The 27,964-nt window shown below is 55.0% G+C and overlaps 1 protein-coding gene and 1 long non-coding RNA gene across 10 annotated transcripts in view; one reads left to right on the forward strand and one right to left on the reverse strand.

Moving 5' to 3' along the window:
- Positions 1–26,577, forward strand: KLHL22 (kelch like family member 22). Of its 8 annotated transcripts, XM_027088791.1 has the most exons (8): positions 218–803; positions 2,744–3,011; positions 8,081–8,246; positions 11,021–11,739; positions 16,062–16,254; positions 23,389–23,622; positions 24,149–24,242; positions 25,667–25,787. In XM_027088791.1, exons 1-8 carry the CDS (start codon positions 443–445, stop codon positions 25,732–25,734), a joined length of 2,103 nt encoding a protein of 700 aa, XP_026944592.1. In that variant the 5' UTR covers positions 218–442; the 3' UTR covers positions 25,735–25,787. The 8 variants fall into 8 exon arrangements, with proteins under 8 accessions (XP_026944597.1, XP_026944592.1, XP_026944593.1 ...); XM_027088796.1 differs by lacking the exons at positions 218–803; positions 24,149–24,242 and adding an exon at positions 1–70 and having other exon boundaries at positions 25,667–26,577; XM_027088792.1 differs by lacking the exon at positions 24,149–24,242 and having other exon boundaries at positions 220–803; positions 25,634–25,724.
- Positions 21,861–27,964, reverse strand: part of LOC113610541 (uncharacterized) — an 8,005-nt gene continuing 1,901 nt past the window's right edge. Inside the window, exons 3-4 of one of the 2 annotated variants that reach the window (XR_003429121.1) lie at positions 27,424–27,617; positions 21,861–22,066 (exon numbers count right to left, since the gene is read on the reverse strand). This is a non-coding gene — a long non-coding RNA (uncharacterized LOC113610541). Of the gene's footprint in view, positions 22,067–26,674; positions 27,618–27,964 lie in introns of those variants that run through there. The other variant, XR_003429120.1, reaches the window with a different exon arrangement.

Consider the following 27,964-nt stretch of genomic DNA (forward strand, 5'->3'; position numbering starts at 1 on the left):
TGCCCGAGGCCCCGCCTCGCGCGCCCCGCCCCGCCTCCACGAGTGCGGCCTCAGCGTGCGGCGGCGGCAGGTGAGCTGCAAGCGCGGGCCGGCGGGGATCTCGGCGCGGGGCCGGGGCCGGGCTCGGGCCGGGCGCGCGGGGCGCGAGCGCGTGAGGACGCGGGCGGGGGCGCGGGCCGGGCGCGGACGGGGCCGGGGTGGGGGCGGCGGCCTGAGGCGAGCCGGCGGCCTGACGTGGCGGGGGCGGCGGGCGGGACCCCCGGGCGCGGCGGGTTCGGAGCTGAGGGGCCGCGGGGACGCCGGCGTCCGGGCCTCGGGTGGGCCTGTCGCCCCCGCGGGTCCGCGCGCGTCCTTCGGAGCCGCGGCCCCTGCGCTGCGCCGGCGGCCCTGCAACAGGCGGCCGGTCGGGCGTAGTCCCCCTGGCGCGACCTTGGACCCCGGCATGCCAGCCTCGGCCCCTCAGCCGGCCCAGGTTCGGCTCCCGCTTGCTGCACGGATGGTCCTGGACGGCCCCCGACAGCCCCGGCGGCCGCGCTGTCAGTGCGACGCCTCGGCCCGGAGCGCCGGCCGCTGGTCTGCCCACTCCCACACCGGCTCCGAGCCCAGCGCTTTCCGCCCGGGCGCGTCCCTACCCCGCTCCGGCCTCCGCGCCGCGATGGTCCAGAACGCATCCCATCTGCACCCGACGCGGGCCGTCCCCTGGGAAGTGGGACCCCCTTTCCCTTTGTTGCAGACCTTGCTTCGTGCTGCCAGGGACTGGGCTTCGTGGAGGGCAGACGCTGGGGCCCTGCAGAGGACTGAGGGTGCCTACTCAGTAAATTGTGTTGAGTTGAACATTGTTCAGAGATGCTTCCGACTCTGTCATCCATGAATTCATGAAAATTCATTTTACGTCCTTCAGTTTGTATCTACTTGGGACATAAAACCTCCTTCCTGCTCCCTCCAAAGCTCTGAACTGAAAAGCACTGAACGCAGGGCCTTGCTTGCCGTGACTAGAATCGGGGACGTTATGGGGCCGAGGGTAGTTAATCTAGGGAAGGGCTTCATCATAGAGGAACCTGGGTAAAATGAATAGGAGGTCGAGGGTGCCAGAGAGTGAGCCCGCAAGAACATTTTATTTCAGAAAAACAGGCATGGGAAGGGAATCGCAAAAGATGTGCAGCATTCCACTTAATATTTTATTCTTTGAAATTTTATGAATTAGCAAAACGAAGTTACACTGTGAAATGGTGTTTTTCATCTAAGTCAGCAAAGATAAAAAAAAAAAACAACGCTATTGGTGTGCTAGACAGTGGTTGCAATCCGGTTCTCATACTTTGCTGGTGGAGAATAAATTGGTACAACCTCTACGGAAGGCAATTTGGCAATATCTATTGAAATGTCAACTGCACATTCAAATTAAGATGATCTAGCAGTTCTATATCTAGTAAATGTTCCTCATTTAACTGCTATATATATGGCAGATCTCAGTGACTTTCAGTGCAAAACTGTTGGCAACAGCAAACAATTGAAGGAAACCCAAATGTCTCTCTGAAAAGTATTGGTTAAATAAAATACGGTTATACATACAATGGACTGTGGGTGGGACACGAGGTTATCATGTGTAAAAGCTAATAAAAAGGGGGAAATTTTGTTCTACAGCTCTGCCTGCAAATGCATAGGTGCTACCTGGAGGGGTGACAGGAAAGTTGAATAGCTTCCTCTGGGAGAGGATCTGGTTAGGGGGCATAAGTGGGAGGGAAATTTAAGTTTCATAATACAGTATACCTTTCTGTTTTATAGTAGAGTCTATTTTTCCTTTTTTCTTTCAAGGGTCCAGTAGGGGATTGAAAAAGAAGCACATTTGGGGAGGGGATAGTGGAGGAACGTGAGGTGGGGAAGGGAGATGTGGCAAGTGGTCCGCTGGCTGGCAGTGCTGTGGCCTGGAGAGTTCACAGCTCAACCCCACAGGTCGGTGTAGGACTGGCTGCCCCCAGTCACTTGTGGTTGGCTTGGAGTGCTTGGTCAAAATGTGTTTGCAGTAGCTGGTTTTACTCATGGGGTTTCTGAGGCTCCTGTTCAAATCAGTTTGCATTTTTTTGAACATATTGACTCAATTATTAGAAGTTAAGCTTGAATTTAAAAGACAATGCAGACAATCTTGAATGTACCAAATTTACTTGAAGTTACAGTGCTTGACTCAAAATCTCGGTAAAAGAAGGTAGGGCCTGGAACCCTCCCCTGTACCACCACCTAGGCCTGTTGTCTTTTTTATTCATCCATTCCTGTTGCGGGGGGTGGGGGGGAACCAGTGTTCTTTCCCAATAGAAGAGAGGAAGAGCCCTTGAGAACCTCATCTGTGCTCGTGCTTTGTTTTCATCCTTTAGGAAATTTGAGAATGCCCCGAGGGGCTGGGTGCTTGTAGTCCCCTTTTCTCAGCTGAGGGGCTTGACACTCAGGTTCACCACACTGAGTCCACCGTGGGGCTGGGTTTCCTGCCTGGGTTGGTCTGTCTCTAGAACCCTTTTGTTTCATGGTGATGCTGAAGCAGATAAATGGAAAGGAGAATCTTGGCAATGAAGAGACACAGGTCAGGAGAAAGAAGGCACCAAGTTTGGACAGCAGTGGGAGGGGAGAGGGAATTAGAGGTTTGAGACCACGGGGAAAGCACAGGTGAGCAGGAGGGAGGGACCCGAAAAGCTGGCCAGCCCTGCACAGGCTGCGCTGCCTCCCAGGCTCATTCCTCGCCCCTGTGTCTTGGCAGCTGACAGCCGCGGTGCTGAGGTTGGGAGCGCGGTGGTCAGGATGGCGGAGGAGCAGGAGTTCGCCCAGCTCTGCAAGTTGCCGGCACAGCCCTCCCACCCGCACTGTGTCAGCAACACCTACCGGAGCGCACAGCACTCTCAGGCGCTGCTCCGGGGGCTGCTGGCTCTGCGGAACAGCGGCATCCTCTTTGACGTGGTCCTGGTGGTGGAAGGGAGGCACATCGAGGCCCATCGCATCCTGCTGGCTGCGTCCTGCGATTACTTCAGGTGAGTCTGCATAGTAAGGTAGCAGGGATGCTGGCTGCACCAGGTGGACGCCTTGGCACCCCGGGCTTCTCCCGCTTCTCGCTGTGCAGGCGTAGGGGGCTCGGGGTCTGTTTTTCTCTCAGCTGCCCCATCTCTGGGGCATGTGCTCCCTTTTTTTTTCTTTTAAAGGCGGTATGCTTGGTTTTACTTATAATATTGTATTTTCTAGAATGAATTTTCTACTATAAGTACAGTATCTTGGTGTGAAACAGATTTTCTTTCTACTTTACTCTGGCTACCCATCATCTCATTTAAAAAAATTTCAAACCTATGGAAACATTGAAAAGAATAGTATCACAAACACCTGGACACCAGTTGTTACCATTTTGCCGCATTTGCTTTCACTGCCTTTGTAACACACGCCTTTTTTAAAAGACGTTATGATGCTTTATGCCTTAGACTTTTCAGCCCCACCCAGTGTTCTTGTAAAACCGTCAGGAAGCCCATACGGGCCCAGGGACCTCTGTGGGGGCCGAGGCAGGTGGTCAGTACCGTATGCATGTCGTCCACACCAGCTACGTGATGTGGAGTCACTCCGTTCGCACCCTCACCTGGCCATCCACCTCTTGCTCTCACCTCCTCATCCCTTGGGCCTCGGCCTCCCACCCTCCCTGTGGGTTTTCTGTCCCCTGAGTTTCTCATGACCTCCTACGTGACGCCAGCCCAGCCCTGAGCACATTGGGCAGAGCTGGTGCCACCATCCCACTTGAGACCTGAGACCCTCTATTCTGTCTCCCATTGTTTGGTTCTTTTGTCTTCAAGGCTCATTTGTAGTTCTTATCTTTTAACTTTAGGAACTAATGAGCAAAATATTTCTTTATGGTTAAGTGCTTCTTGTTCTCCAGAAGGAGTTTATGGAGAGGGTGACCTAGTGGTTAGTGGTGCCTTAGAGCAAACATGTCCAGGGACAACAGTGTCCCTTCAGTTCATCAGGATTCAGCTTTTACAAGCTTTGAGAAGACAGGGCAGTGGGCAGGGCAGAGTTGTGGGAGGCCTTAGGGCCCAGAAGTTCAAGCACTGGAGTCCTCCTGGCTTAGGGCCTCCTGGACACACCGTCGAAGCCCTTCAGGTGGAGCTTCTCTCCCCACGCAGGCCATCCTGTCACTGTCACAGTCATGGTCCTCTTCCTAAAGGACAGTTACTGGTGCCACCTCTCCCTTCTTGGTGGAAACACTCTGTGTCTCCCCACATCCTCCAGGAGCGATTCCTGGCCCTTTGGCAGCCACTTCCAGCGGGTCTGTCCTGGGAGGTGTTCCCCTCTCAGGCCCGGTCACTGTGCAGGATGACACCCCCTCCCACTGGGACCAGGGAGAACCCAGACTCATCTCTGGTATGTGCATATGCAGTGATGATTCCCAAGCTTTAGTGGGTTTATTTCCTTATTATTCATTTCAGTTACTGACTCAGGTTGAAATGATAAAGGGTTTTTCCCAGTGAGGCTGCTGAAGATACCTGATGTGGGCAGGGGTGGAAGGAAGGGCTTTGGAGGGCAGTGGGCCCATGGCTGGGCCCTGTAGGGGACGCCCTGTGGGGTGTCTGCCAGGTGCTGAGCGGTGTCCAGCCAACACACGGAAAGCTGTAGTTCCTTATGAATCAGAGTGTGTGAAATGCTCAGTGAGACCTGGGCATGTGGAGCAGTAGACGCCCGCCTGCTGGGCCTTGTTCGTGGAAGGACAGTTGGTTCCGTGTTAGGAAACCTCTCTTCCAGTGCGAGGCCCTAATCAGCCTGAGGCGACCTGGCGTGTGGCCATCCACAGACAGGTCAGCAGGCATGTGGTCACATCCAGCATCCACTGCCACAGCTGAAACGCTGCTGGAATTGGAAATCGTGGAAAGCACCACTTTATCCCTGCCCTCCCACCTCACCCCCGTGGTAACCATTTATAAACGTTCCTTATCAACCACACTATTTTCCCTTGCAAATCCTAGTTCATAATACTCAAACCTCAAAGCTCTGATACTCAAAGTTGTTTTGTTTTCTAATATGTTGCTAAAACTTGTCAAGTGTCCTCTGGAAGTCTCCCGGAGCTGGTTTTTCTGTTTTTGTTTTGTTTTGTTAAAATATTTATTTATTTACGCATGCATGCATGCATGCATGCTGTGCTGGATCTTAGTTGTGGCAGGCGGGATCTTAGTTGACACACGTGGGATCTAGTTCCCTAACCAGGGCTCGAACCCGGGCTCCCTGCATTGGGAGCGTGGAGTCTCACCCACTGGACCACCAGGGAAGTCCCTCCCAGAGCTCTTTTGTTTGTGGATAGCTGTCCAATCTGTCCAGTCGTTGATCTTTGAGGGGGGAGGCAGAAGTTGGATTCTCCTACATTGCCAGCTTTTTAAAAGTCTAAGTTTGGCAGAAATTCATTAAACCACGAAACCCACCCTGAACTGATATGAGGGTACTTTTATATGTGTCCTACTTAGCATGGGTCTGTACATTTTGGTTTGGAAATATTGAGGTGTTTGGATTTGATTTAGACCCTATGGGGGGTAGCGTGACATCATATGTGGCACAGATAAGGGTTTCTCCAGGTGAAACGTTCTGAATTCTGAAACACACTTGACCTCAAAGGTTTGGAAGAGGGGCTGGGGGCTGGTACAAGCTGGCACAGGAAATGTTCTCCCCACCTCATATCCGAGGCAGCTCACTGGCACCTTGTGACATCTGGTTATGACATCCTGGCAGTAGAGGTGGCCCGGGTTCTCTTTGTGGTCTGTGCTATCTGTGTCCGTCTGCTGGGGACTTGGTGAACATCCTTTAAAAAAAAAAAAAAACACTGTAGAATTTACCATCGTAACCATTTTTAAGTGTACAGATCAGTAATGTTCTTTTTTAAAAAATATTTATTTATTTATTTGTTTGTTTTTGGCTGCACTGGGTCGTTGTTGCTGCTTGCAGGCTTTCTCTAGTTGCGGTGAGTGAGGGCTCCTCTTTGTGGCGGTGTGCGGGCTTCTCATTGCTGTGGCTTCCCTTGCTGCAGAGCATGGGCTCTAGACGCGCGGGCTTCAGTAGTTGTGGCACGCGGGCTTTAGAGCGCAGACTCAGTAGTTGTGGCTCATGGGCTTAGTTGCTCCGTGGCATGTGGGATCTTCCCAGACCAGGGCTCAAACCCGTGTTCCCTGCATTGGCAGGCGGATTCTTAACCACTGCGCCACCAGAGAATTCCCTGGATCACATTCTGTAGTTCTGTTTTTCATTTTTTGAGGAACCCCATACTGTTCCACAGCAGCTGTGCTAATTTACATGCCCATCACCGATGCACAGAGGTTCCAGTTTCTTTAAATTGATAAGACAGAGTCTAACAGAAAATGGGCAAAGCATCTGGACTGTTTGGAAAAGAATATAAAAACAGCTGTTAAACCTGTGAAGAGAGCCTCTGTCCCATTGTTTACAAGATTTCTCCCTTGCCTCCTGGCAGTTGGAGCAGCATCTTCCTCTGGTTCTGGGGGTGTGGGGGACAGGCTCCCCGCACACTGGTGGCGCTACCTGACAGGCCGTGGGCAGTGCCATCCAAGTGCGTGTGTATGAAACTCTTTGACCCAGCAGTTGCTTTCCTGAAATTAATCCTGGCGTTCACATGAGCAACAGCTCGTGGGCGCAAAACCATCCACTGGGAGAAATAACAGGAGATTAGAAGTAACCCAGGTGGACCCCGGCAGGAACGGTTAAATCAGTTGTGATCACCTTTACAGAGAGGGGCAGCGCTGTGTGTACGGATGATCGGGGCTGTTTCCAAGGTGTCCTGTGAAGTCGAAACCAGGTGGGGATTAAGGCGCGGCCACTGCCTCTGGGGATAGTGCCACCCTTGGAGGGGGGCTGGTGACCAGAGCACCCTTTCGTGTAATTTAGGTCTTGAGAGAGAGAGGGAGGGGGAGGGAGAGTACGTGTGAGTGTGTGAGTGTGTGTGTGTGTGTGTGTGTGTGTGTGAGAGATATAAAATGTGACAATAGCCACTCTGTCACCTCCGTGTTGCTGTCATATTTCAGCCCAGATTCCTCCCCTGACTGCCAGCCTCCTCCCTCCAAACACCTAACTGACACCCCTGCTGAGATGCCCTGGGGCACCCACAGTGTTGGAGCCACAATGGAACTCCCACTGCCCTCTCTTACTCCGGTCCCGCCAGGTGTCTTCCTGCCCAGCCTGGGTTCCTCCTGTGCTCTCCTGGGTTCCCTCCATCGCTTGTTCTCTCCTCTCGGCCCCAGGGTGGTCTCTACTCCAGCTCCCCAGCCGTGTGGCCTCCCCAGCCCTGCAGGAGCCTCCCTGCCTCTGCTCCAGCTTCTCCACTCTGGCCAAGGAGCCCAAGATCTGAAGTTCCTCTGCTCAGGCCTGTGTATGACTCGCCGAGAGCACCTCATTTGCCTTGGTTTTGGTCCAGACCCTACCCTGCCCCGGGGGTAGCAGGACCTGGCCCAGGCTCACCTCCTGCCTCTTCTTCCTCGCCCTGCCTGCCTGCCTGCAAGCTCTTCCTGGCCCTGGGCCCTGGGTGCCTGCCACCTCCACTTCCTCATCGTGGGCCCTTCTGCCATCGCTCTCCAGCCACTCTTCTCCCGCCCTGGGCACTCCTCGGTCAGATGCCCTGTTGTGGTCCTTGACAGTGATTCCACCACCGGAAGTGCCCTGTGTCTTCGTGTCTGTCCTCTGGCATTAACTCCATGCACATAGGGATCCTGCCACTTCACTTCACTGTTGTCGCATTGGCTCTGTGCACGGTTCCTGGTGTTTAGTGGCTGCTGGGTACGGAGCTGCTGAGCGGAGGACGTTTACTATTTGTTTCCCATTCATTTATCCTTTCACCGCGTGCCCTGGGCTGCGGCTGTGGCCCAGGAATTGCATGGGTGGATGCAGCAGAAAGCACGCTGGACGTGGTCCTGCCCGCAGAGGCTCACGTGCAGCTGCTGGGGCACATTAGATGGATATTTCCAGAACAGCTGCCAAGCTTGGTCAGGAACTGTGGGCGCTTCTGGGTGCCCCTCCTCTGCGGCCTGGCGTCCTAATGGGTGTAACCCTGCCATCTCCTTTCTTCCCTTTGCAGAGGCATGTTTGCTGGGGGGCTGAAGGAGATGGAGCAGGAAGAAGTCCTGATCCACGGCGTGTCCTACAATGCCATGTGCCAAATCCTGCATTTCATTTACACGTCCGAGCTGGAACTCAGCCTGAGCAACGTCCAGGAGACGCTGGTCGCCGCCTGCCAGCTTCAGGTGAGGCTCCTGGTCTGAGGCAGGCAGAGCCAGGCCCAGACGGGTCCCGGGTGCCCGCCAGGCAGTGGTGTGAGGGTGGGCGGTGAGCCCTTTGCTCTCGAGAGTGTCGGCAGGCTCCTCGTTTGGCTCAGAAGACAGCTTTTCCCTCGTGTCCTGAAACTGGAACGAAGTCTTATGCCGAGTTCCTTATCCTGACCTTTTATGAGGTCAGAGCACGTCTGGGGCAGTAGGAAAAGCAGCCTGTTTGGGGGTGTCTGGAGGCTCCCCACATGGCGGGGCCCTAATAGCCCTGTGCCTTTACTCTCAGTGGCGGGTGGGCAGGTGGAGCTGAGCCAGGGCGGCCTTCATGCAGAAGTTCCTTCTTTTACTCAGAGAGCTCCTCTGTCCCCATGTCCTGTCCCCTCATTGCTGCTCTGGGGACCACACCTCCAGTAGCCAGCCGCCCCCAGAACCTCTCCCCCTGTGCTCGCTGTCGGCGTCACCCCCCCTCCCCAGCACACCGCACACTGCCTTGCTCCCTGCACCGTGTATCCCACAGCCACTCTGCTAGTGCCAGGCTCTCCTCTATGTCCACCTTCGTCCTCTGGGTCCATGTCTGGACGAGTCATCCTTGTGAACGTGACCGTGTTCTCTGTTTCCCTGCCCTCGCCTCTGTCCCGGCCTCCTTCTCTCCGTTTCTTCTTCCCAGCTGGGCTCTGCCTTCTGCTGCATCCGTCGCTGGCTCAGAGACCTGCTGCCTCCCCTCAGACCTCAAGGCAGAGCCATGGCTGGTGCTTGGGGCAGCCCGGCTTGGTTTTGTTTTATTTTTAACATACCGGGCTTCTATGCAGTGTTGTTGTTTGTTTTTGTTTTTGTTTTGTGGTACGCGGGCCTCTTACTGTTGTGGCCTCTCCCGTTGCGGAGCACAGGCTCCAGATGCGCAGGCTCAGCAGCCATGGCTCATGGGCCCAACCGCTCCGTGGCATGTGGGATCTTCCCGGACCGGGCCACGAACCCGTGTCCCCTGAATCGGCAGGCGGACTCTCAACCACTGTGCCACCAGGGAAGCCCAGTTTGTTTGTTTGTTATAAATTTATTTATTTTTGGCTGCATTAGGTCTTCCTTGCTGCGCGCGGGCTTTCTCTAGTTGTGGCGAGTGGAGGCTACTCTTTGTTGCAGTGTGCAGGCTTCTCACTGCGGTGGCTTCCCTTGTTGCGGAGCACGGGCTCTAGGCACACGAGCTTCAGTAGTTGTGGCCCGTGGGCTCAATAGTTGTGGCTCCTGGGCTCTAGAGCGCAGGCTCAGTAGTTGTGGCTCATGGACTTAGTTGCTCCACGGCATCCAGGGCTTGAACCCATGTCCGCTGCATTGGCAGGCGGATTCTTTTTTTTCTTCTTTTTTGGCGGTACACAGGCCTCTCACTGTTGTGGCCTCTCGCGTTGCAGAGCACAGGCTCCGGACGCACAGGCTTAGCGGCCATGGCTCACGGGCCCAGCCGCTCCGCGGCACATGGGATCTTCCCGGACTGGGGCACGAAAATGTGTCCCCTGCATCAGCAGGCGGACTCTCAACCACTGTGCCACCAGGGAAGCCGCAGCAGGCGGATTCTTAACCATAGAGCCACCAGGGAAGCCCCGCAATGTTGTTTTTAAAGCAAGTTTTACTTGGTGTAACAGTTCCGAGTCCACAGGCCCACCAGGTCATGTTTGTTCATGTAGCCAGTGGCTGTTGGTGGCCTGTCTCCCATGTGCTGTGCCCTTCGTGGTATCCCCAGGGACGTGGATCTGAGTGTCGGTGAGACTGTATCCACTGGGTCACCCCGAGCAAATGAGTTCCCTTCTCTGGGCCGCTCGTGGGCCTCCTGCATGGGGCAGGCTGGGCGATTCCTTGGTGAGATTCCCTGCCAGAGGTCCCTGCGCTGAGACAAGGATGAGGGACCTTGACCTTGCCAGGGAGGGCAAGACAGTCCCTGGTTCTCAGGAGCTGCTCCTCAGGCCCACTCAGGGCTGTCAGCCCTCACCTTCCACCCAGAACCTGGTGCTCAGCTCCTGGCCTCTGAGAGGTCAGAAGTAATATTTTAGGCAGAAGAGGCCAAGCAGAAGCACCTGCTCGGGAGGAAATGGATGGTCGAGTGAAGACCCTCAGGACCTAAGGAAGCAGCACGTTGGGGACGTTCCTGGTGGGGGAGACACACGCCTGGCACTTTGCAGGTTTCCATTCAGCCTTCAGCATGTCACCTGGCAAGCACCAAATGTCTAGAACCAGAAAAAATAAAAAGACTTTAAACATTTATTAATAAGCTTCAAATTCCAGCAGAATTAGTTTTCATGTAATGAATTTGTTGATGGTGCTGGATATGAGAGGTATTCCCATTTTGAGAAATTCTGAAATCCAGTTTTCCTGCAGAACTTAGCAGCCCCTGAGCAGCCTTTCCGGGCCCTTGCCTTGCCTCCTGGGTCCTTTGGTTACCTAATCGCAGGGTGTCCTTGCCCCACAGTGTGGTGGCTGTCCTGCTGCTTGCACTTCTCTGGAGATCCCGTGCTTTTGATCCAAAGGGAGCTGGCGTGTGTCAGGTGGTTCCTCGCCACGTCATCCCTGTTTTACAGACGAGGAGGCTGAGGCTCAGAGACCACCTCCAAGCCCAGACTTAAGCCCCGAAATGCTGTGAGCCCCGGGCGTGTCCAGTGTGGCGGGGAGTGGGGCCGGCGGAGCCTGTGAGCCCCACCCGCACCTCCGCGCTAGGTCCCGCACCCAGACGCTTTGCCTGGGCTTGAATGTATGTGTTCTGTTCACAGATCCCTGAGATCATCCACTTCTGCTGTGACTTCCTCACGCCCTGGGTGGATGAGGACAACATCCTTGACGTCTACCGGCTGGCCGAGCTCTTTGACCTGAGCCACCTGACCGAGCAGCTGGACGCCTACATCCTCAAGAACTTCGTGGCCTTCTCGCGGACTGACAAGTACCGCCAGCTGCCCCTGGAGAAGGTCTATGCCCTCCTGAGCAGCAACCGCCTGGAGGTGTCCTGCGAGACGGAGGTGTATGAGGGTGCCCTGCTCTACCACTACCCTCCGGAGCAGGTGCAGGCTGACCGGCTCCCGCTGCATGAGCCACCCAAGCTCCTGGAGACCGTGCGCTTCCCCCTCATGGAAGCCGAGGTCCTGCAGCGGCTGCACGACAAGCTGGACCCCAGCCCCCTGAGGGACACAGTGGCTGAAGCCCTCATGTACCACCGGAACGAGAGCCTGCAGCCCAGCCTGCAGGGCCCACAAACCGAGCTGCGCTCGGACTTCCAGTGCGTCGTGGGCTTCGGGGGCATCCACTCCACGCCGTCCACTGTCCTCAGCGACCAGGCCAAGTACCTGAACCCGCTGCTGGGGGAGTGGAAGCACTTCACCGCCTCCCTGGCGCCCCGCATGTCCAACCAGGGCATCGCCGTGCTCAACAACTTCGTGTACCTGATTGGAGGGGACAACAATGTCCAGGGCTTCCGCGCTGAGTCCCGCTGCTGGAGGTAGGGGCCCTCGGCCGGGCGGCTGCCCAGAGGGTGGCTTCTGCCAGGCATGTGCCACTGGCCAACGCAGTCATCCTCTTGAACAGGTCTGCGCCCGTTCTGTGGGCGCAGGTTGATGGGAAGAACATGGACGGTGGTGAGATGAGGAAGGGGGCCCGTGATCCCTCCTCCCGCTCTTGTCCCCCCTCCTCAGAAACCCCCTCGCCCCTCAGCACACCCCACCATCTTGTGGGTGAGGGGCTGGGATGGGGTGTTGTGGCAGGAAGGAGGGGACCAGGCCTGGGAGCATGGCCACCTTGCCTCTCTCTGCTCTCACACCCCTGGTCCCAGCTTCCCCTCACCTATCCACTTAGCTCTGCTCTCGTAACCGCACAGGCTCCTGGTGGAGGGTGGCTTCCTGTCGCCCTGCTCCCCTGAGTGCACAGTCCTCAGCCTGGGGGGCAGGGAAGGCCCACAGGCAGTGCTGAACCTCAGACCAAATTCCCCCCACCCCCCAGCCCCTAGGCCCTGTCATCAGCCGTGTGCTGGGTGTAAGGCCTCGGGAGGCCATGGTTTCTTTCAGTCTGCGAGGCTGGGATCCCATAAATCCATTTCATTGGTCAGAGCAAGGAAAGTGGGGCAAATCTCCACGGCCTCCACTTCCAGGAGGTTTCTAGGGCCCCCTCCCCTGTACTTTGGTTTGATCTTAAGGTCTGGTGCCTGGGGGAAGTTTCTGCCCCCCACAAGCTGAAAGATGGCACTGCAGAGAGAGAGGGGTTGCCAGCTGTGGCAGCGGTGAGCTGAAGCCAACTGCGTTCCTGTTCCTGCTCCGTCTTGGGGGTGGGGTCAGGCCTGGCCGTGCCCCTTGGATGGGAGCCTGGGGACCCCAAGCGAGGAGGAGACCCCCATCCGTCGACCTCCTCTGCTCTCCCCACCCCAGGAAGTGATCACTTTTGTCACACTGGTGAGACCCAGAGCTTGGCAGCTCTTTGTGGTCAAACGGGAGGGGGCCCAGTTCAGAAGGGAGGAAACCATGCCTTCATCGTCTCCCTGACCTGACGCGTACTCGGGGGGCGTGGGGGTGGTGGCAGTCCCCACCTGCCTGAACTGGCAGTCCCCAGTTCAGGCCTCCCTCCTGCCAGGCCTCGAAGGGCTGCCACTTCCAGCTGGAGGGCCAAGGCCAGATCTTCAAAGCAGACACTCTAGAGTCCTGTCATGAGCTGCTGACCTCTGTCTCTCAAACCCGGTCTGTTTCCCTTTTGTGAACATGTGCTGTGAGACCCACCAGAACTCTGGAAGGTGCTGGTGTCAGCCTCCGTGATTGACAACCACAGCCTCAGACTCCACTCGGAGGTTGGGTCACTGTTGGAGGCGGGGTCAGGGAGACCTGCCGGGCAGGCTGCGGTACGGAGCGGCTGGTGAGCTGTGGGGAGACCCGGGGTCTCATCTCTATGGAGTGAAAGTTTCATTCATCTCCTGGTGGACTCTTCACACTGCTAGGTGGATCTTAATTTGAGTTAAGAGTCTGGTTCTCTGCCCTTTCCTCTCAGTTCACCGCCCTTAGAATCTACAGGCTGTCAGAATATAAGAAAACAAGATTTTGCAGTAAATTAGCATTTGCGTTTTGAGGAGTTAGGGACTTAACAGGTTGTAGCGTGTGAAAAGGTAGCTCTCTCGGAGCACGTTGCCTCCGAGCTATGACACTTCTCTTTTCTTTCCTTGATTGCGTCTGTGTTGCCCACGTGACTAGGGCACCTTCCCACAGCTGCAGCTCTGCACCCCTACCCGGTGGTGGCCAGTCCATGTTGCCACATGCCCCGACCCTACATAGAGTGATAACTTGTTTTTGTCCTTAGGCATTTTCATGACTATTAATATTTTAGAGTATGTTTCAAAAAATGTTCCTAACTGTAATGGACTTCATCAATAATCATGGGAAGGCTTAAGTCATGGAAACACGTGAGAGCAATCACTAAGTTTAATAAGGCCTCAGAACATTCTCATGCCAACCCTAGGTTTCGCCTGTGAGTTTGCAGTAGGATGGTCCAGAGTCAGCATTAAAGTGACTGAAGGATTTGAATCCTTATATGCAATGGTTTAGTTTATTTCTATTAGGAAAAAAATATTACTTGAGGACTTATTCTGACAAAGTGGAAAATTAAACCAATAAAGAGGAAAATGTGGGATACAGAACATGGTGGAGAGATAAGAAATCAGCAAAACTGTGGTTATGTCTGAATTATTGATGTGGTGTCTGTATGTATGTGTTTGTGTGTGTGTTTCCTTAACTGACACCGCAAATCCAGATGAACCCAGCCCAGGGTGCTGTGAGGGCAGGAGGCCAGAGGAAGCATCTGGAGGGACTCGTCTCCCTGGTGAAAATGGGGCAGAAGAGACGCATGTGAAATGTGAACAAGCCTTGTGCACAGGAAGGCTGTGGTAGGCGCCTTCCTGCCCTGGGCTGCCTGTCCCAGCTGGACCTCCACCTGGCAGGGCCCGGTCACTCATTCTCAGGCGCCCTCCTGGCCCTGCTGTCTCCTTCTGTCACTTCTCCTCCCCGGCACCTGTCCTTATGTGGAGACTTGGCTACTCTGCTCCCTTTGGCCTGTTTCCCAACCTACAGTGGAAAGGGGGGCCCTGGGTGCCAGCGCCAAGAGCCATGGCTGGTCCACGTTGGGGGCAGTGATGTTTGTTGAGTGATTCCACCACTGGTGACCTCGCCCCTCCTTCCCTTCCCTGAGCGGACAGTGTGTGATCTGCCCTGAGCCAGGTGTGCCACCAGGTCTGGGAAGACAGACATGGACCACGGTCCTTTAAGGAACCCTTGTCACATGACTTGACCCTCGTGATCCCTCATGGTAGCTTTTCTAGGCAGGCAGCATAACCCCATGGGTGTGGAGCTGAGTGAACGTCGGGACAGTAAAACTGATGGCCAGATATGCCCAGACCTGGGTCTGCGTGGCCCAGGTGCCTGTCCTCTCTCTCTCTTGGCCCGTTTCCTGTATTCTCGGCTGGCAGGGAGGGGCTGTGGCGGGAAGAAGCGGCTGTCGAGTGCACTTAACTTGTTTTGGGGGTGAAAGCTGAAATGGGGGCGTCTGGCACAGGCCAAAGAAAACTGTCTGCTTCAGAGCTGGTCTTATGGTGGAGAATTAAACACTTACCAGAGAGAGGCTGTAAGTGTGCAGGGGCCATGCATGGAGTGAGGGGGCTCCAGAGGCCGACACTCAGCTGCCGGTGCCGGAGTTGGGGGCGGGGTTGGCAGGGAGCCAGGGGAAGAGTGGCCGCGGTAGGGGATGAGTGGGCTTGGGGCCTCGGGCTCACGGGCCCTGGCCCTCGAGGCTCTGTGGTCACCTGTGTCCACTCAAACAGCACACTGGCCTCATGCCCAGCAGGGTGCCAGGCCTGGGGCCTGGAGAGATGGGGCAGGGGCTGAGTCTGGGCTTTGAAGGGCCTCAGCTGCTGGGCTCAGGCATGTGAGGATTTGGGTGTGAGCAGGGGCTTGGCTGGTGAGCGAGGGGTGGGATGTAGGGAGCCCGGGGGTCCACGTGGGACCAGTGAGCAGCCAGCTGGAGGTGGCAACGGGCATTAGCAGTGTGAGGAGAGAACGTGGGGTGGCCGCGGGCTGTCCCGGAGTGGCTGAGAAGACCGGGCTGAAAAGTGAAGCCCTCTGGAGGCAGGAGAGGGCAGGGCTGGGGGGAGGAGCAGCTCCGTGCTGGGGGCACAGAGGAAGCTGTCGCATGGGGGTTAGACTCTTTTACGAAGGTTGATGGGGTGAGGTGAAGGCAGGGCTGTGACAGGGACAGTTGCGTCCCCTTGAAAGGGGCATGGAGGTGGCCCGACGTCAGGAGAGCGAGCTTTGGTGATGGTGCTGGGCTCAGCAGAGGTGGGCTTCTCTCCCCTCCCCTCTTCGCAGGCCTCTGTCCTGGAATCCCGCTGGGGAGGGCGGGAACTGCACACAGGAGATGCACAGGCAGTGGGGGACGGGGGTCAGGTGGGCTGTGATGGGAGCCTGGCGACCAGCCTGAGGGAGTGCTGGCGGGAGGCCTGGAGGCTGTTGTGCCCAGTCATCCAGTCGAGAGGCCATAATTGGGGGCGTTCCTGATTGAGAGCAGGGCCATGGGGATTTTGAGGTGAGACAGGTGAGATCGAGGTGGCTGTAGGAACAGCCATTGGGCAGCTTGGAGTGGACAGTGGAGGGTCTAGAAACCACCGTGAGGTCACACCTGGAGGGCCTGGCGCTGTGGGCGGAAACCCAGGAGGCTCCGAGCCCCACCCTCCAGGCTGGGGGAGGGGGTGCTAGGGGAGGGGCTGCTTGGTGACATGCTGTTCTCTCTCCCCACAAGGTACGACCCGAGGCACAACCGATGGTTCCAGATCCAGTCGCTGCAGCAGGAGCACGCCGACCTGTGTGTGTGTGTCGTGGGCAAGTACATCTACGCGGTGGCCGGCCGCGACTACCACAATGACCTGACCACTGTGGAGCGCTACGACCCTGCCACCAACTCCTGGGCCTACGTGGCCCCGCTCAAGAGGGAGGTAAGGAAACCCCTCCCATGGGGCCCTTCTTCGGCTGCATTGCTTCCTGGGCTGTGTGGAGGGAGTGGGAGGCACGGCCAGGGAGACTGGCCGATTATCAGAGCCCTCTTCCCTCCTTGGACTGTGCCCTAAGATTGGGGCGGGGGACTCCTGAGATTGAGCCAGCCGCCTCAGGAGAGACCTCCTTCCCCAAAATTCCACCCCCGTCTGGGTCTCGCCACCTTGGCCCGGGTAGCTGCTTTAACCCTGCAGTCAAATGTGGACAGAAGCCTTCCCCTTCTCTTCCTCAGCACAGCTGAGATGAGCTGGAACAAGTCCAGAGATGTCAAACCTGAGGGATGCAGGAGGCAGGGCCCAGTGGCCTCAGACCTCCCCCCAACCCCCCACCAAGGACGGGGCCTTCAAGAAGCCAGAAACACTTTAGAAGTTATATTTTACATGTTTGTTTGTTTTTTTAAATCATGTGTTTCCTACACAATACTTTGGTTTGTTCCAGCTTGAAGAGGTGAAAAATACGTTCATTGTGCAAAAGTGATGCTTTAAGGGGGGTATCTCTCTCACCTTATGGGCTTGTGGTGCTGAGACCCTGGTCCCCAAACCAGACATGAGACCCCAGGGCAAGAGGGGGCCTTGCTGGTCCCTGCTGCACCTCGGGTCCCAGTGCCTGTGAGCACCACTGGGCACCCTGACGCCCCCAGCGGAGAAGATGGCTCTCCTCCGGGCTCCGCTGCACCGGCCCCGAGGCCTTGGCAGGAGCTACTACCTCCCTGACCCTCTTTCCTCCCCTCCCCTCCTTTCCCCTCCTTACCTATCACCCTTTCCTGAGCCCCAGGGCCTTAGACTCCAACTTCGGGAGCCCAGGGGTCTCCCTGATGGGCCCAGCTCCTCTCCACAGTCCGCGAGGCTCCAAGGAAGGCCCGGGGCTCCCACCGCAGTTCCTCCCAGGCAGGGAAAGCCAGCCTGCCTCCTGCTCCTTGGCCTCTTTGGGGAGGAAGCCCCGCTGGAGGGCACTCCCTGCCTGTTCAGAAGAGAGCAGGTTTTTCTTGGGAAAGACCAGGGGTCCTTGAGACCTAGTGGGCGGTGGTGGACCCTGAGCTCTGTCCTGGAGGGGAGTGGGGGAGGGGCTCCAGGGGCTCTTTGGACGGCGGGGAGGCTGCACTTCTCAGCGTAGCCACAGAGGGGCAGCCTCAGCCTTCAGCCAGCTTCTCCCTGGTGTCCAGGTTCCTAACTTCCTTCATCCGTTCGTTCCTTCAGCAGCTATTTATTAAGCACCTTCTGGATACCAAGTCCTGGGGATCCAGTGGTGATAAAAAGTGACCAAGGTCCTCCCATGGTGTTTGCAACTTAGTGGGAGAGACCACTCTCAACCGCTGTGAACAGATGAGTAAAGGACCTTGAGAGCCGAGCTGAGTGGTGCTTAAGGAGGGGCTCCGGCAGGATGGACCTCGCTGGACTGTTTGGGGAGTGTCCATCTGAGGAGATGTCAGTGAGACCAGGTCCACGGAAGACAGGCAGCCATTGGGAGAGGCAGGAAGGACCTTCCAGGCCAGGAGGAAGAGGGGAAGCATGGGGAATGCATGTGAAGAGAGGGTGTTAGGGGAGCAGGGCCAGGGCACTTGGGTGATCGGGACAGAGGCGAGGGTGGTGTGGGCTGTGGTGGAGGCTGTGGGGGACGAGGGAGACAGGCAGATTCGACGTGTCGCTTGGAGGTAAACTGACCGGACTTGTTGATGGGTTAGGAATGAGAGGACATGGAGACTCCCAGGCCACCCGTGTGAGCAGCTGTGTGGTGGCTAGGCCGCTCTCTCAGAGCACAGGTGGGCTCGGGAGTGAACAGGAAAGGAGGGGCTCCATGTGGAAAGTGACAAACATGAGATGCTGGGGACATCCGGTTGAAAGCCAGGCTCGGGGATGTCAGCCTAGAGATGGAGATGGGCGGTGCTAGCCATGGGCGGGGTGATCAGCTCAGGAGCAGGGGCGGTGCCAGGCCAGAGGAGGAGCAGAGAGGCAGGGGGCCCATGGGTCTGGAGACGTGGGTGTGCAGCCACTGCAGAGGCCTTCAGGGTGTCTGCAGGGCCTGTAGCGGGGCGGACCCCTTCCTCCCTCCCTCCCTTCCTCCCTCCCTCCCTTCCTCCCTCCCTCCCTTCCTCCCTCCCTCCCACCTGTCTCTCAGGGTCCCACCCACGTGGCATCCTTAGGAACTGGTCACTGATGTGCCCCCAGTGGACTGAGAGCTCCCTGCCCCAGCAGCGGGCAGAGTCCTCCAGTCAGAGGTTCTCTTCTGCACGGCCCAGACCTGAGGGTGGCCATCCCATGCTTTTGGAGGAGAGGAAGGAGGTCTCGGCAGAAGCCCTTCTCTGCTCACTTAAAAACCTTCCCAGAGAACTTGCACCTTCAGAAAGGTAGAGTAGATGTGTCCTTCTTGGTTCCTCCTGCTCAGTACAACACAGAACTCTGGACGTTATGTGTAAAGACTCAAAAAGGTTGAAAGAAGATGGCAGACCAGCTAGGGATCTGGGGACCTGAGGATACCTTGATCTGAATGAAAATGAAAAGACAACATGTCAGAACTTCCCTGGTGGTCTAGTGGTTAAAAATCTACCTTTCCAATGCAGGGGACTCGGGTTTGATCTCTGGTCGGGGAACTAAGATCCCACATGCCGCGGGGCAACTAATCCCATGTACCTCAACTAGAGAGAAGCCTGGGCGCCGCAATGAAAGATCCCACATGCCACAACGAAGATCTTGCATGCTGCAACTGAGACCCAATGCAGGGCTTCCCTGGTGGCACAGTGGTTAAGAACCTGCCTGCCAATGCAGGGACATGGGTTTGAGCCCTAGTCTGGGAAGATCTCACATGCTGCAGAGCAACTAAGCCCATGTGCCACAACTACTGAGCCTGCGTGCCACAACTACTGAAGCCCATGCTCTGCAACAAGAGAAGCCACCACAGTGAGAAGCCCGCACACCACAACAAAGAGTAGCCCCCGCTCACCACAACTAGAGAAAGCCCGTGCTCAGCAACAAAGACCCAACGCAGACAAAAAAAAGACCCAGTGCAGCCAAATAAGTAAATAAATTTTTTTTTTTTTAAAAGAAAACGTCAAATTTTGTGGCACCCCAGCTACAGCTGTGCTGAGAGGGAAATTTGTAGCACTAAAAGCATACATTAAGGAAGGAAAAAAAAAATCTTAAATCAGTAATCTAAGCTCCTCAAGAATCTAGAAAAAGAAAAATAAGAGCAGAATGAAACCCAAAGCAAGCAGAAAAAAAGAAATAATAAACACCAGAGCAGAAATCAATGAAGTTAAAAGCAGAAAAACAGAGAAAGTCAGTGAAACAACTGGGTCTTCCACAAGATCAATAAAATTGACAAACTTCTAGGAAGCCCGACAAAGAAGAAAGAGAAGACAATTTAAAATATCAAGAATGAAATGGGAGCATTACTGCAAACCCTGCCAACGTCAAAAGGATAATAAGGGGATACTGTGAACAACTCTACGTGTGTAAATTCGACAACTTAGATGAAATGGACCAGTTCCTCAAAAAACACAACCTACTACGACTCACACAAGACTCAGTAATATATGAATAGGCCTATACTTGTTAAGGAAATGATTTGCAGGTCTAGATAGTTTAATTGGAGAATTTTACCAAACAGTTAAAGAAAAGTTAATACCAATTCTGCATGATTTTTTCCCCAGAAAATAGAAGAGGGGGAATACTTCCCAGTTCATCTTCTGAAGTTAATATTACCCTGATACCAAAACCAGATAAAACAGTCCCCCCGCAAAAGAACAAGTCTGTCATAGATACACACATATATGAATGTTCTTAACTAAATATTAGCAAATAGAAGCTCCTCTCCCTGCAAAAGAAATTCATGACCAAACGCTGGTTCCATATTTGAAATTCAGTCAGTGTAATTCACCGTCTTAAAAACCACATGATCATATCAGAGCAGAAATAGGATCTTATAATATTTTGCATCTATTCATGATCAAACTCTCACAAAGTAACAATAGAAAAAATAACAGAAGAATTACCTTGACACGATGAGGAGCATCTACAAAACTCCAACCACTACGTTATACTTACTGGTGAGGACTGAATGGAATGCTTTCTCCTAAGGTAAGGAACAGGACAGGGATGTCTGATCTCACCGGTCTTATCACAGTCCTGGAGGGTGTAGCCAGTGAAATAAGGCAAGAAAAGAAAACGCACACAGGTTGAAAAGGAAGAAATAAAACTGACTCTACAGATGACAAAATTGTCAAAAAATCTAAATGTACCCCCCCAAATTCTTGCATTAATAAGTGAGTTTAGTAAGATTGCAGGATATTATATAAACATATAAAAACCAACTGTATTTTTGTATACTAGTAATGAACATGTTGACACTGAAATTAAAAATACAACACCACTTACAGTTGCTCAGAAATGAAATGCTTAGGTATAAATCCAACAAAACATTTTTAGGATTTATATGCTGAAAAGTATAGGTGCTGATGAAAGAAATAAAAGAAGATGTAAGTAAATGGAGAAACATATCATGTTTATGAATTCCAAGACACAAAGATGTCAGTTCTTCCCAAATTGATATATGGTATACAGCACAGTTCCTATGAAAATCCTAGCAAGAGTTTTTGTAGATGTAGATGAGATTCTGGAATTTATATGGAAAGGCAAAGGATCTAGAATACTCCAAGTAACTTTCAAGAAGAATAAAGTGGGAAGACTCCATCTACCTGGTTTTAAGACTTACTACATATATACTTGATACAGTAATTATGACTGTGGTATTGGCAGAGGGATAGAACCGGAGATCAGTGGCACAGAATGAGAACTCAGAAATAGACCCACAGAAACATGCCCAGCTGAGTTTTGACAAAGATGCAAAAGCAGTTGAATGGAGGAAGGATTACCTTTCCACAAGTAGTACTGGAGCAACTGGACATCTATAGGCAAGAAAATGGACATTGACCCAAGTCTCACACCTTACACAAAAATTGGCTCAGAATGGTGCACGGACTTATGTAAAATACAAAACTCCACAGCATTTAGAGAAAGTAGAAGAAAATATTCGGGGTCTGGGGCTAGGCAGTGAGTACTTAGACTTGACCCCCAGAGCATGACTCATAAAGAGAAAAAATGATAAATTGGACTTCATCAAAATTGCAGAACTTTGCTCTGCAAAAGTCCGTTAGGAGGATGAGAGGAAGCTGCAGCATGAGAGAAAATGTTTGCAAACCAGTACCTGGGAGAGGACTAGGATCTAATATGTGTAAAGAACCCTCAAAACTCGTTGGGAAACACACACACGGGGACCCGCTGGAAAGAAGGCAGAAGTCGGGAGGAGATGCTTCAACGGGGAGGATGTAGACGTGCAGTTAGGGGATGCAGACTGGACGCCACAGCAGGGAGACTGTCGAGCGGCTGAAATGGCAAATGTGACAGTACTAGGTGCAGTTAACTTCCAACTGCCATGTGACCCAGCAGTCACCATCCTGGACGTTTACCCCAGAGAAACAAAAACTCTGAACACATACTTACAGCAGATTTATTGGTAATAGCCAGAAACTGGAGACCAGTCAGATGTCTTTCCATGGGCGAGAGGCTCACCAAACAGGCAGGTACACGGTGCAGAGCAGTCGCTTGGAGTCGGAGAGGAACTCTGGGTCTGCACATTGACGTGGGCGGCCTGTCACAGAGGTGACATACCACATGATCCCATTCAAGCCATACTCTGGAAGCGACAACGTGGGGAACAGGTGGTGGTTGCCAGGGACTGGAGGGTGGGGAGTGGATGTGACTGTAAAGAGGGAGACAGAAACGTCCTGAGTCTTGATGGAGCCGACGTCAGCACCCAGGCTGTGATGTTGTGCTGAGGCCCACAAGCTCTTCCCCCGGGGAGTCAGGGTGAAGGATGCGGGTGGTTGTATTTCTTACAATTACATGTGGATCTACACTTACCTCAAGATGAAAACTTTAGTTTAAAAAAAAACACCTCCCCAGATGCCCACCATTGGTGGGAGAAGACCTAGCCCCATGGTGTGTTTCCTGCCCACTGCTCTGTCCCCTGCCCTTTGCCCCATCCACCTCTCCAGCCCCTTGCTGTGCTACCCACAGCCTGGGTGTCAGTGACCGGCCCTGTAACACAGGCCCTGGGGCTTCCCGGTCCTGCAGGACATCTCTGCTGGCAGAGCACACGGGCACAGCAGGAGGCCCTTGTGGGCTGTGAGAGGGGGGCCTGGAGGCAGTGGGGCCGGCTGGGCAGAGAGGGTGTGCCTCCCGGGTGCAGTGGAAAGCAGGGGTGAGGTTGAGGACCAAAATCTAAAGTAGGGGGTGAGTTTTCTCCCATTACTGAAGACTGCTGTTTGTTTGATTTTGTACCTCACTTTTGTGCTCACCAGGTCATATCATTTGTTATTTGCAAACAAGCAGATTTTTTTTTAATTTTAATTTTTATTTATTTTTGGCTGCGTTGGGTCTTCGTTTCTGTGTGCAGCCTTTCTCTAGTTGAGGTGAGCTGGGGCTAGTCTTAATTGCAGTGTGTGGGCTTCTCATTGCAGTGGCTCCTCTTGTCGCGGAGCGCAGGCTCTAGGCGTGCAGGCTTCAGTTGTTGTGGCGTGTGGGTTCAGTAGTTGTGGCTCGCGGGCTCTAGAGCGCAGGCTCAGTAGTTGTGGTGCTCAGGCTTAGTTGCTCTGCGGCATGTGGGATCTTCCTGGACCACCTCAAACCCGTGTCCCCTGCATTGGCAGGCGGATTCTTAACCACTGTGCCCCCAGGGAAGCCCCAAACAAGCAGATATTGAAAGTGGAGTCAGGGGTGGGGGAAAGGTGGAGGCGACCAAGGGCCTCAGTGAAGACAAGGCTTTGATTTCCTTTGGGTCCCCGTGCAGCTGTCACCTTTAGGGGCAGGGGAAAGACAGAGATTCTGTTCTTACTCTTGTAGAAGCCCAGCGTCACCTCAGGGCCCTGAATCATCTTCCACTGGGAAGAGGTCGGGTGGGGGACAAGGATGGTGTGCCCAGCGAAGATCCAGTCAGACCGTGAGGAGGATGTCAGCAGGGCTGCACACACGCACGCGCACACACGTGCACACATGCACACCCCCGGTTCTCCCGGCCCACAGGTGTACGCCCACGCGGGTGCCACACTGGATGGGAAGATGTACATCACATGCGGCCGCCGGGGCGAGGACTACCTGAAGGAGACCCACTGCTATGACCCGGACAGCAACACCTGGCACACGCTGGCTGACGGGCCAGTGCGGCGGGCCTGGCATGGCATGGCCACCCTCCTGGACAAGCTGTACGTGGTCGGGGGCAGCAACAACGATGCGGGCTACAGGAGGGACGTGCACCAGGTGAGCGGCAGGGTGCCTACCTTCTGCTAGTCACCGATAAAAATTGCCGTAGGGGCAGGTTTCCCTTGTAACAGACTAATTTTTAGAGCAGTTTTAGGCTCACAGCCAAGTTGAGCAGGAAGATTTCCCGTGTGCCCCCGGCCCCCACACACCATGGCCTCCCCAGGCTCAGCATCCACCAGAGGGTGTCATTGTTATAACCGATGACCCTACACTGGCCCGGGGTCACTCCTGGTGATGCACATTCTGTGGGTTTAGACAGATGGCATGTATGCACCATTAGAGTATCACACGGAAGAGTTTCACTTGTCTTTATTATTATTAAAAACTTTAATTACATAAAGTTAATGTAACCACATTGCAGAGCTTTGAAAAAATGGAGACGGGTGAAGAAAAACTCCCATAACCTGGCCCTGTGCCACTAGCTTCAGCCCTCCTACCTGTGCATGGTTTCCACTTAATTGTCCTCAAAGAGCATCATCCCATTTGGTTTCTGGCTCAAGTTTGTTGTGGGCGTGTCTTCTAGTTTGATGACCACCCCACCCCCACCCCACCCAGTGGCTGTGCAGAATTCCACCAAACTGGTGACGTTTGGGTTGGTCAAGTTGTGGCTATTCTAGGTAACATTTCAAGTAATATTTGCTTTATAGAGCTTTTGGGTATTTTGGGGTATTTCCTGAGGTGAGAGCAGTGGTTCTCTTAAGTGTGGTCCCCGGGCCAGCAGCACCCACATCACACGAGAACTCATAAGAAATGCAGATTCTCTGGCCCCTCCCAGACCCACTGAGTTGGAAGTTCCTGGGTGGGATCCTCCAGTGTTGAGAACCATTGGGCTCTAGCGTTTTCATTTTCTATTGCAGCCGGGACAAATCACCACAAATTTAGCCACTTAAATCAACACAAGTGTGTTACACGCCTGTGGCTCTTACCAGACGGCAATCCAGGGGTCTTTCCTTTGTGGGGCCTGGGGAGGATCCACATCCTCCTCACTTAGGGTGTCGGTGGAGTTCAGTTCCCTGTGGTTGTAGGACTCAGGTCCCGATTCCTTGGCTGCTGTGGCCTGAAGCCCTTCTTGGCTTCTGAAAGACTCCACGTCCCCCGGGTCAGGCCCCTTCCTCTTCTAAGCCAGCAGCGGCAGCTTCCCCTCCCTTTTCAGCCCCCACCAGACTTTCCCTTCTGTTTCCAAGGGCTTGTGTGACTAGGTGGGTCCCCCCGAAAATCCAGGATAACCTCCCATCTCCATGTCCCCACCCTAATGAGTCTGTAGGGTCCTTCTTGCCATGTAAAGTAATACAAGTCCCAGAGATCTGAGCACAGGCTCCTTTGAAGGCCATTCCTCCTCCTGCGGCTGGTGAACCAGAGGGGATCATCATTGAGTCAGAGGGTAGTGTCCGAGTGGCTCTTGATAATTTTGCACGTTGCTGTGCTGGCTGGTCAGACAGGTGCACAGCAGGACAGCTTCACCACGCCTCCACCAGCCCCGGGCTTGTGCCTTTTCTTCCCCAGTGGCTGCTGGTTAACAGCTGACAATTTGTCCCTGATGTTTTATTTTGCATTTCTTGGATTACTGGTAGGCTGAACATTTTCCCATGTATTTGTTTACTGTTTGTAGTAATTTTGAAGAGAAGAGATTTTTTTTTTTTTTTGGCTGCACTGCATGGCTTGTGGGATCTTAGTTCCCTGACCAGGGATCAAACCCAGGCCCCAGCAGTGAAAGCACTGAGTCCCAACCACTGGACCGCCAGGGATCCCCCAAGAGAATGTTGATGGTCATCATGAGTTAGCAAGCACCTGTTTCCTTATTTTATCTGCACCTCCCCCATTGCTGGGTGTGCATGGGGTCTGAGTCTTCAGCTTCAGTGGCGGAGGGGAGTGAGCTGGCACCCCCAGACTAACTGGAAGACACCCACACGCCTGGGGCCACAGGCTGGCTGAGGGGCCAGAGCGTCAGCCTGGCCCGAGCCCTTCCTCTGGGGGGTGCGTTTGCCCACAGCCCCACTGCATCCCTCAGCCTCATATGTGAGCCTGGGGCCTTGCCTTGCAGGTGGCCTGCTACAGCTGCAAGTCCGGGCAGTGGTCATCCGTCTGCCCGCTCCCAGCAGGGCACGGTGAGCCTGGAATCGCTGTGCTAGACAACAGGATCTACGTGCTGGGTGGCCGCTCGCACAACCGGGGCAGCCGCACTGGCTATGTGCACATCTATGACGTGGAGAAGGACTGCTGGGAGGAGGGCCCACAGCTGGACAACTCCATCTCGGGCCTGGCGGCCTGCGTGCTCACCCTGCCGCGGTCCCTGCTCCTTGAGCCGCCCCGCGGGACGCCTGACCGCAGCCAGGCCGACCCGGACTTCGCCTCTGAGGTGATGAGTGTGTCTGACTGGGAGGAGTTCGACAACTCCAGTGAGGACTAGGGTCCCAGGCCAGGTCGGGGGTGCAGGGGGTGGTAGCTCCCAGCTTCCCCCACAGCACTTTGCCCTGGAGCACTTGACCCCAGGCTAGCAGCGGCCTTCCCTCCCGCCACCTCCCATCGGCAGGTATTTTTGGGGCCCTGCAGACCTGTGGCTGTGGATCACCCCACAGTGGGAAACCTTCGGGAAGGGCTCGGTCCCCTGAAGTTCACCGGGCTCTCTCCTCCTCAGCAGGGACGGGCTGTGCCACCACCAGCTGTCCTGGCCTCCCTGCTCCCTGGTTCTGGTTCCTACTGGGCCGAGAGGGCGCCCTTCTCCCAAGGGACCTGGGGACTGGCCCCTGGTGAGGGGGCCAGGGCACATCTTGTCCCTCTCGTCGGCAGGGAGGGGGCGTGCTGAGCCCATCGCCTGCCTAGCAGCTCCCAGGGCCGGAGGGGGAGAGAGATCCATCAGGTTGCCTGAGGCTGATTCTGTGATAAAATGATGCCCTCTAGCTGGGCTTTTCGGCCCCCATGTTGTTGATAAATGAAATAAATCATCTTACACGAGGTGTGCATTGCTTTCCTTTGGCCATGGCCTCACTTCCTTTCACAGCCTGTCCAAGGCTGCAGCCCTGGAAGCATGATTTCTGGGGGGCAGAGCTGTTGGGGGCGATGGGAGGCCGAGAGCCCACCCCCAGGCTAGAAGGGTGTCACCAGGACGCCCGCCGCAGTCTGGTGACAGCTGGTTGCCCACCCACTTGAGCATTTTCCCTGGTGAGGACCTCTTCTCTGAACTTTAGTCCAATCCCAGGTGGCCATCTCAGCCCCAAGTAAAGCCTAGCACCTAGGGAGGGAGAGAGAGATGCCTGGGCCTGCCCACCTCCTGCATCTGAGCATGTAGCGGGGAGGGGGCGCTGCATTTCCTCCAAGTGAGTCTCCAGGGCCATGCTCCAGCAGGTGGGACCTGTGGGCAGGCAGGGCTTCCAGCACCAACCTCACTTCTGCACAGCCCAGCCTCCATCTGAACACCCCCCCTCCTTTGGGGTCCTCGTACCACACCCCCTGCAGACCCCTAGGCCCGGGCATGGATCTGGAAAAACCCCCAGTGCTCTGTTCTCTGTTCTTTCCCGGCCACCTGGGACAGCTGGGTCTTTGTCCCTGTGCCTTGCCTAGAGCCTGCTGCCCTGGCGCCCTGCCATGGAAGAGGGGGGCAGAGGGACGGTGTGTGCTCCTTGGTGGGAGGAAGGGCATGGGGGGTGCAGGCAGCCAGCTGCTCTGGACTCCTTTGGGGGTACCCTAAAGATGGGTGTGGGGGCGAGGCAGTCGCGGTGTGTGTGACTGCTGTCTTGGGGTCCAGGTACCTCTGAGGAAACGTGCCCTACTCCCTAAGCCCACGTGACATCATGCACTTACTCTTCAGGTGGCAAGCCCAGGGTTGACTCTGATGGTCGCTTCCAGTGGGACAGGATGGCCACTTCTCCAGTGTCATCCTCCTGCTCCCAAGGGTGAGGTGTGGGAATGTGAGTTTGGAGTAGGAACCCAGCACTTCCTGTCTCTGCCAGCACCTTGCAGGCCAGGGCTGCAGTCCCTGCAGACCCCAGAGGTTCCTGGGAAGGAGAGCCAGAAATGTCTGCCTCCGCCCCCAAAATGTGTCCGAGGTTGCCAGTGCTATCTCCCCACCCAGACACCAAGGCACAGCTTTTGCAAGAGACCTCTGGTCTGCAGTGGAGGTGGGGAAAGGTCTGTGAGGCCCCACAGGGCATGGGGTGGGGTAGACATGAGCCCTGGAAGGGATCCTGAGAGCTGGGCAGCAGCCTAGCCCTGCCACTGTTCGGTCTAGCATTCACCCACCGCTAGCAGCCCACCAGCTCCTGCCCCTGGGCCCAGGCAGCCAGCTTGCCAGCTTGGCAGGCTTTCAGGCCCTGCATTCAAGCCTTTGCTTCACTCGTGGCTC

Source organism: Aethalodelphis obliquidens, unplaced genomic scaffold (genome assembly GCF_003676395.1).
Source record: "Aethalodelphis obliquidens isolate GAN/ISIS:26980383/991018 unplaced genomic scaffold, ASM367639v1 scaffold63, whole genome shotgun sequence".
Lineage (NCBI taxonomy): Eukaryota > Metazoa > Chordata > Mammalia > Artiodactyla > Delphinidae > Aethalodelphis > Aethalodelphis obliquidens.

What these genes read in the sequence shown, in the direction of transcription:
- KLHL22 (XM_027088790.1), top strand. Translation starts at nt 443, where the DNA reads ATGCCAGCCTCGGCCCCTCAGCCGGCCCAGGTTCGGCTCCCGCTTGCT. An exon ending in TGGCCCCGCTCAAGAGGGAG is followed by an intron (nt 16,255 to 23,388) that starts GTAAGGAAACCC and finishes CCCGGCCCACAG; the next exon opens with GTGTACGCCCACGCGGGTGC. An exon ending in ACAGGAGGGACGTGCACCAG is followed by an intron (nt 23,623 to 25,666) that starts GTGAGCGGCAGG and finishes CTTGCCTTGCAG; the next exon opens with GTGGCCTGCTACAGCTGCAA.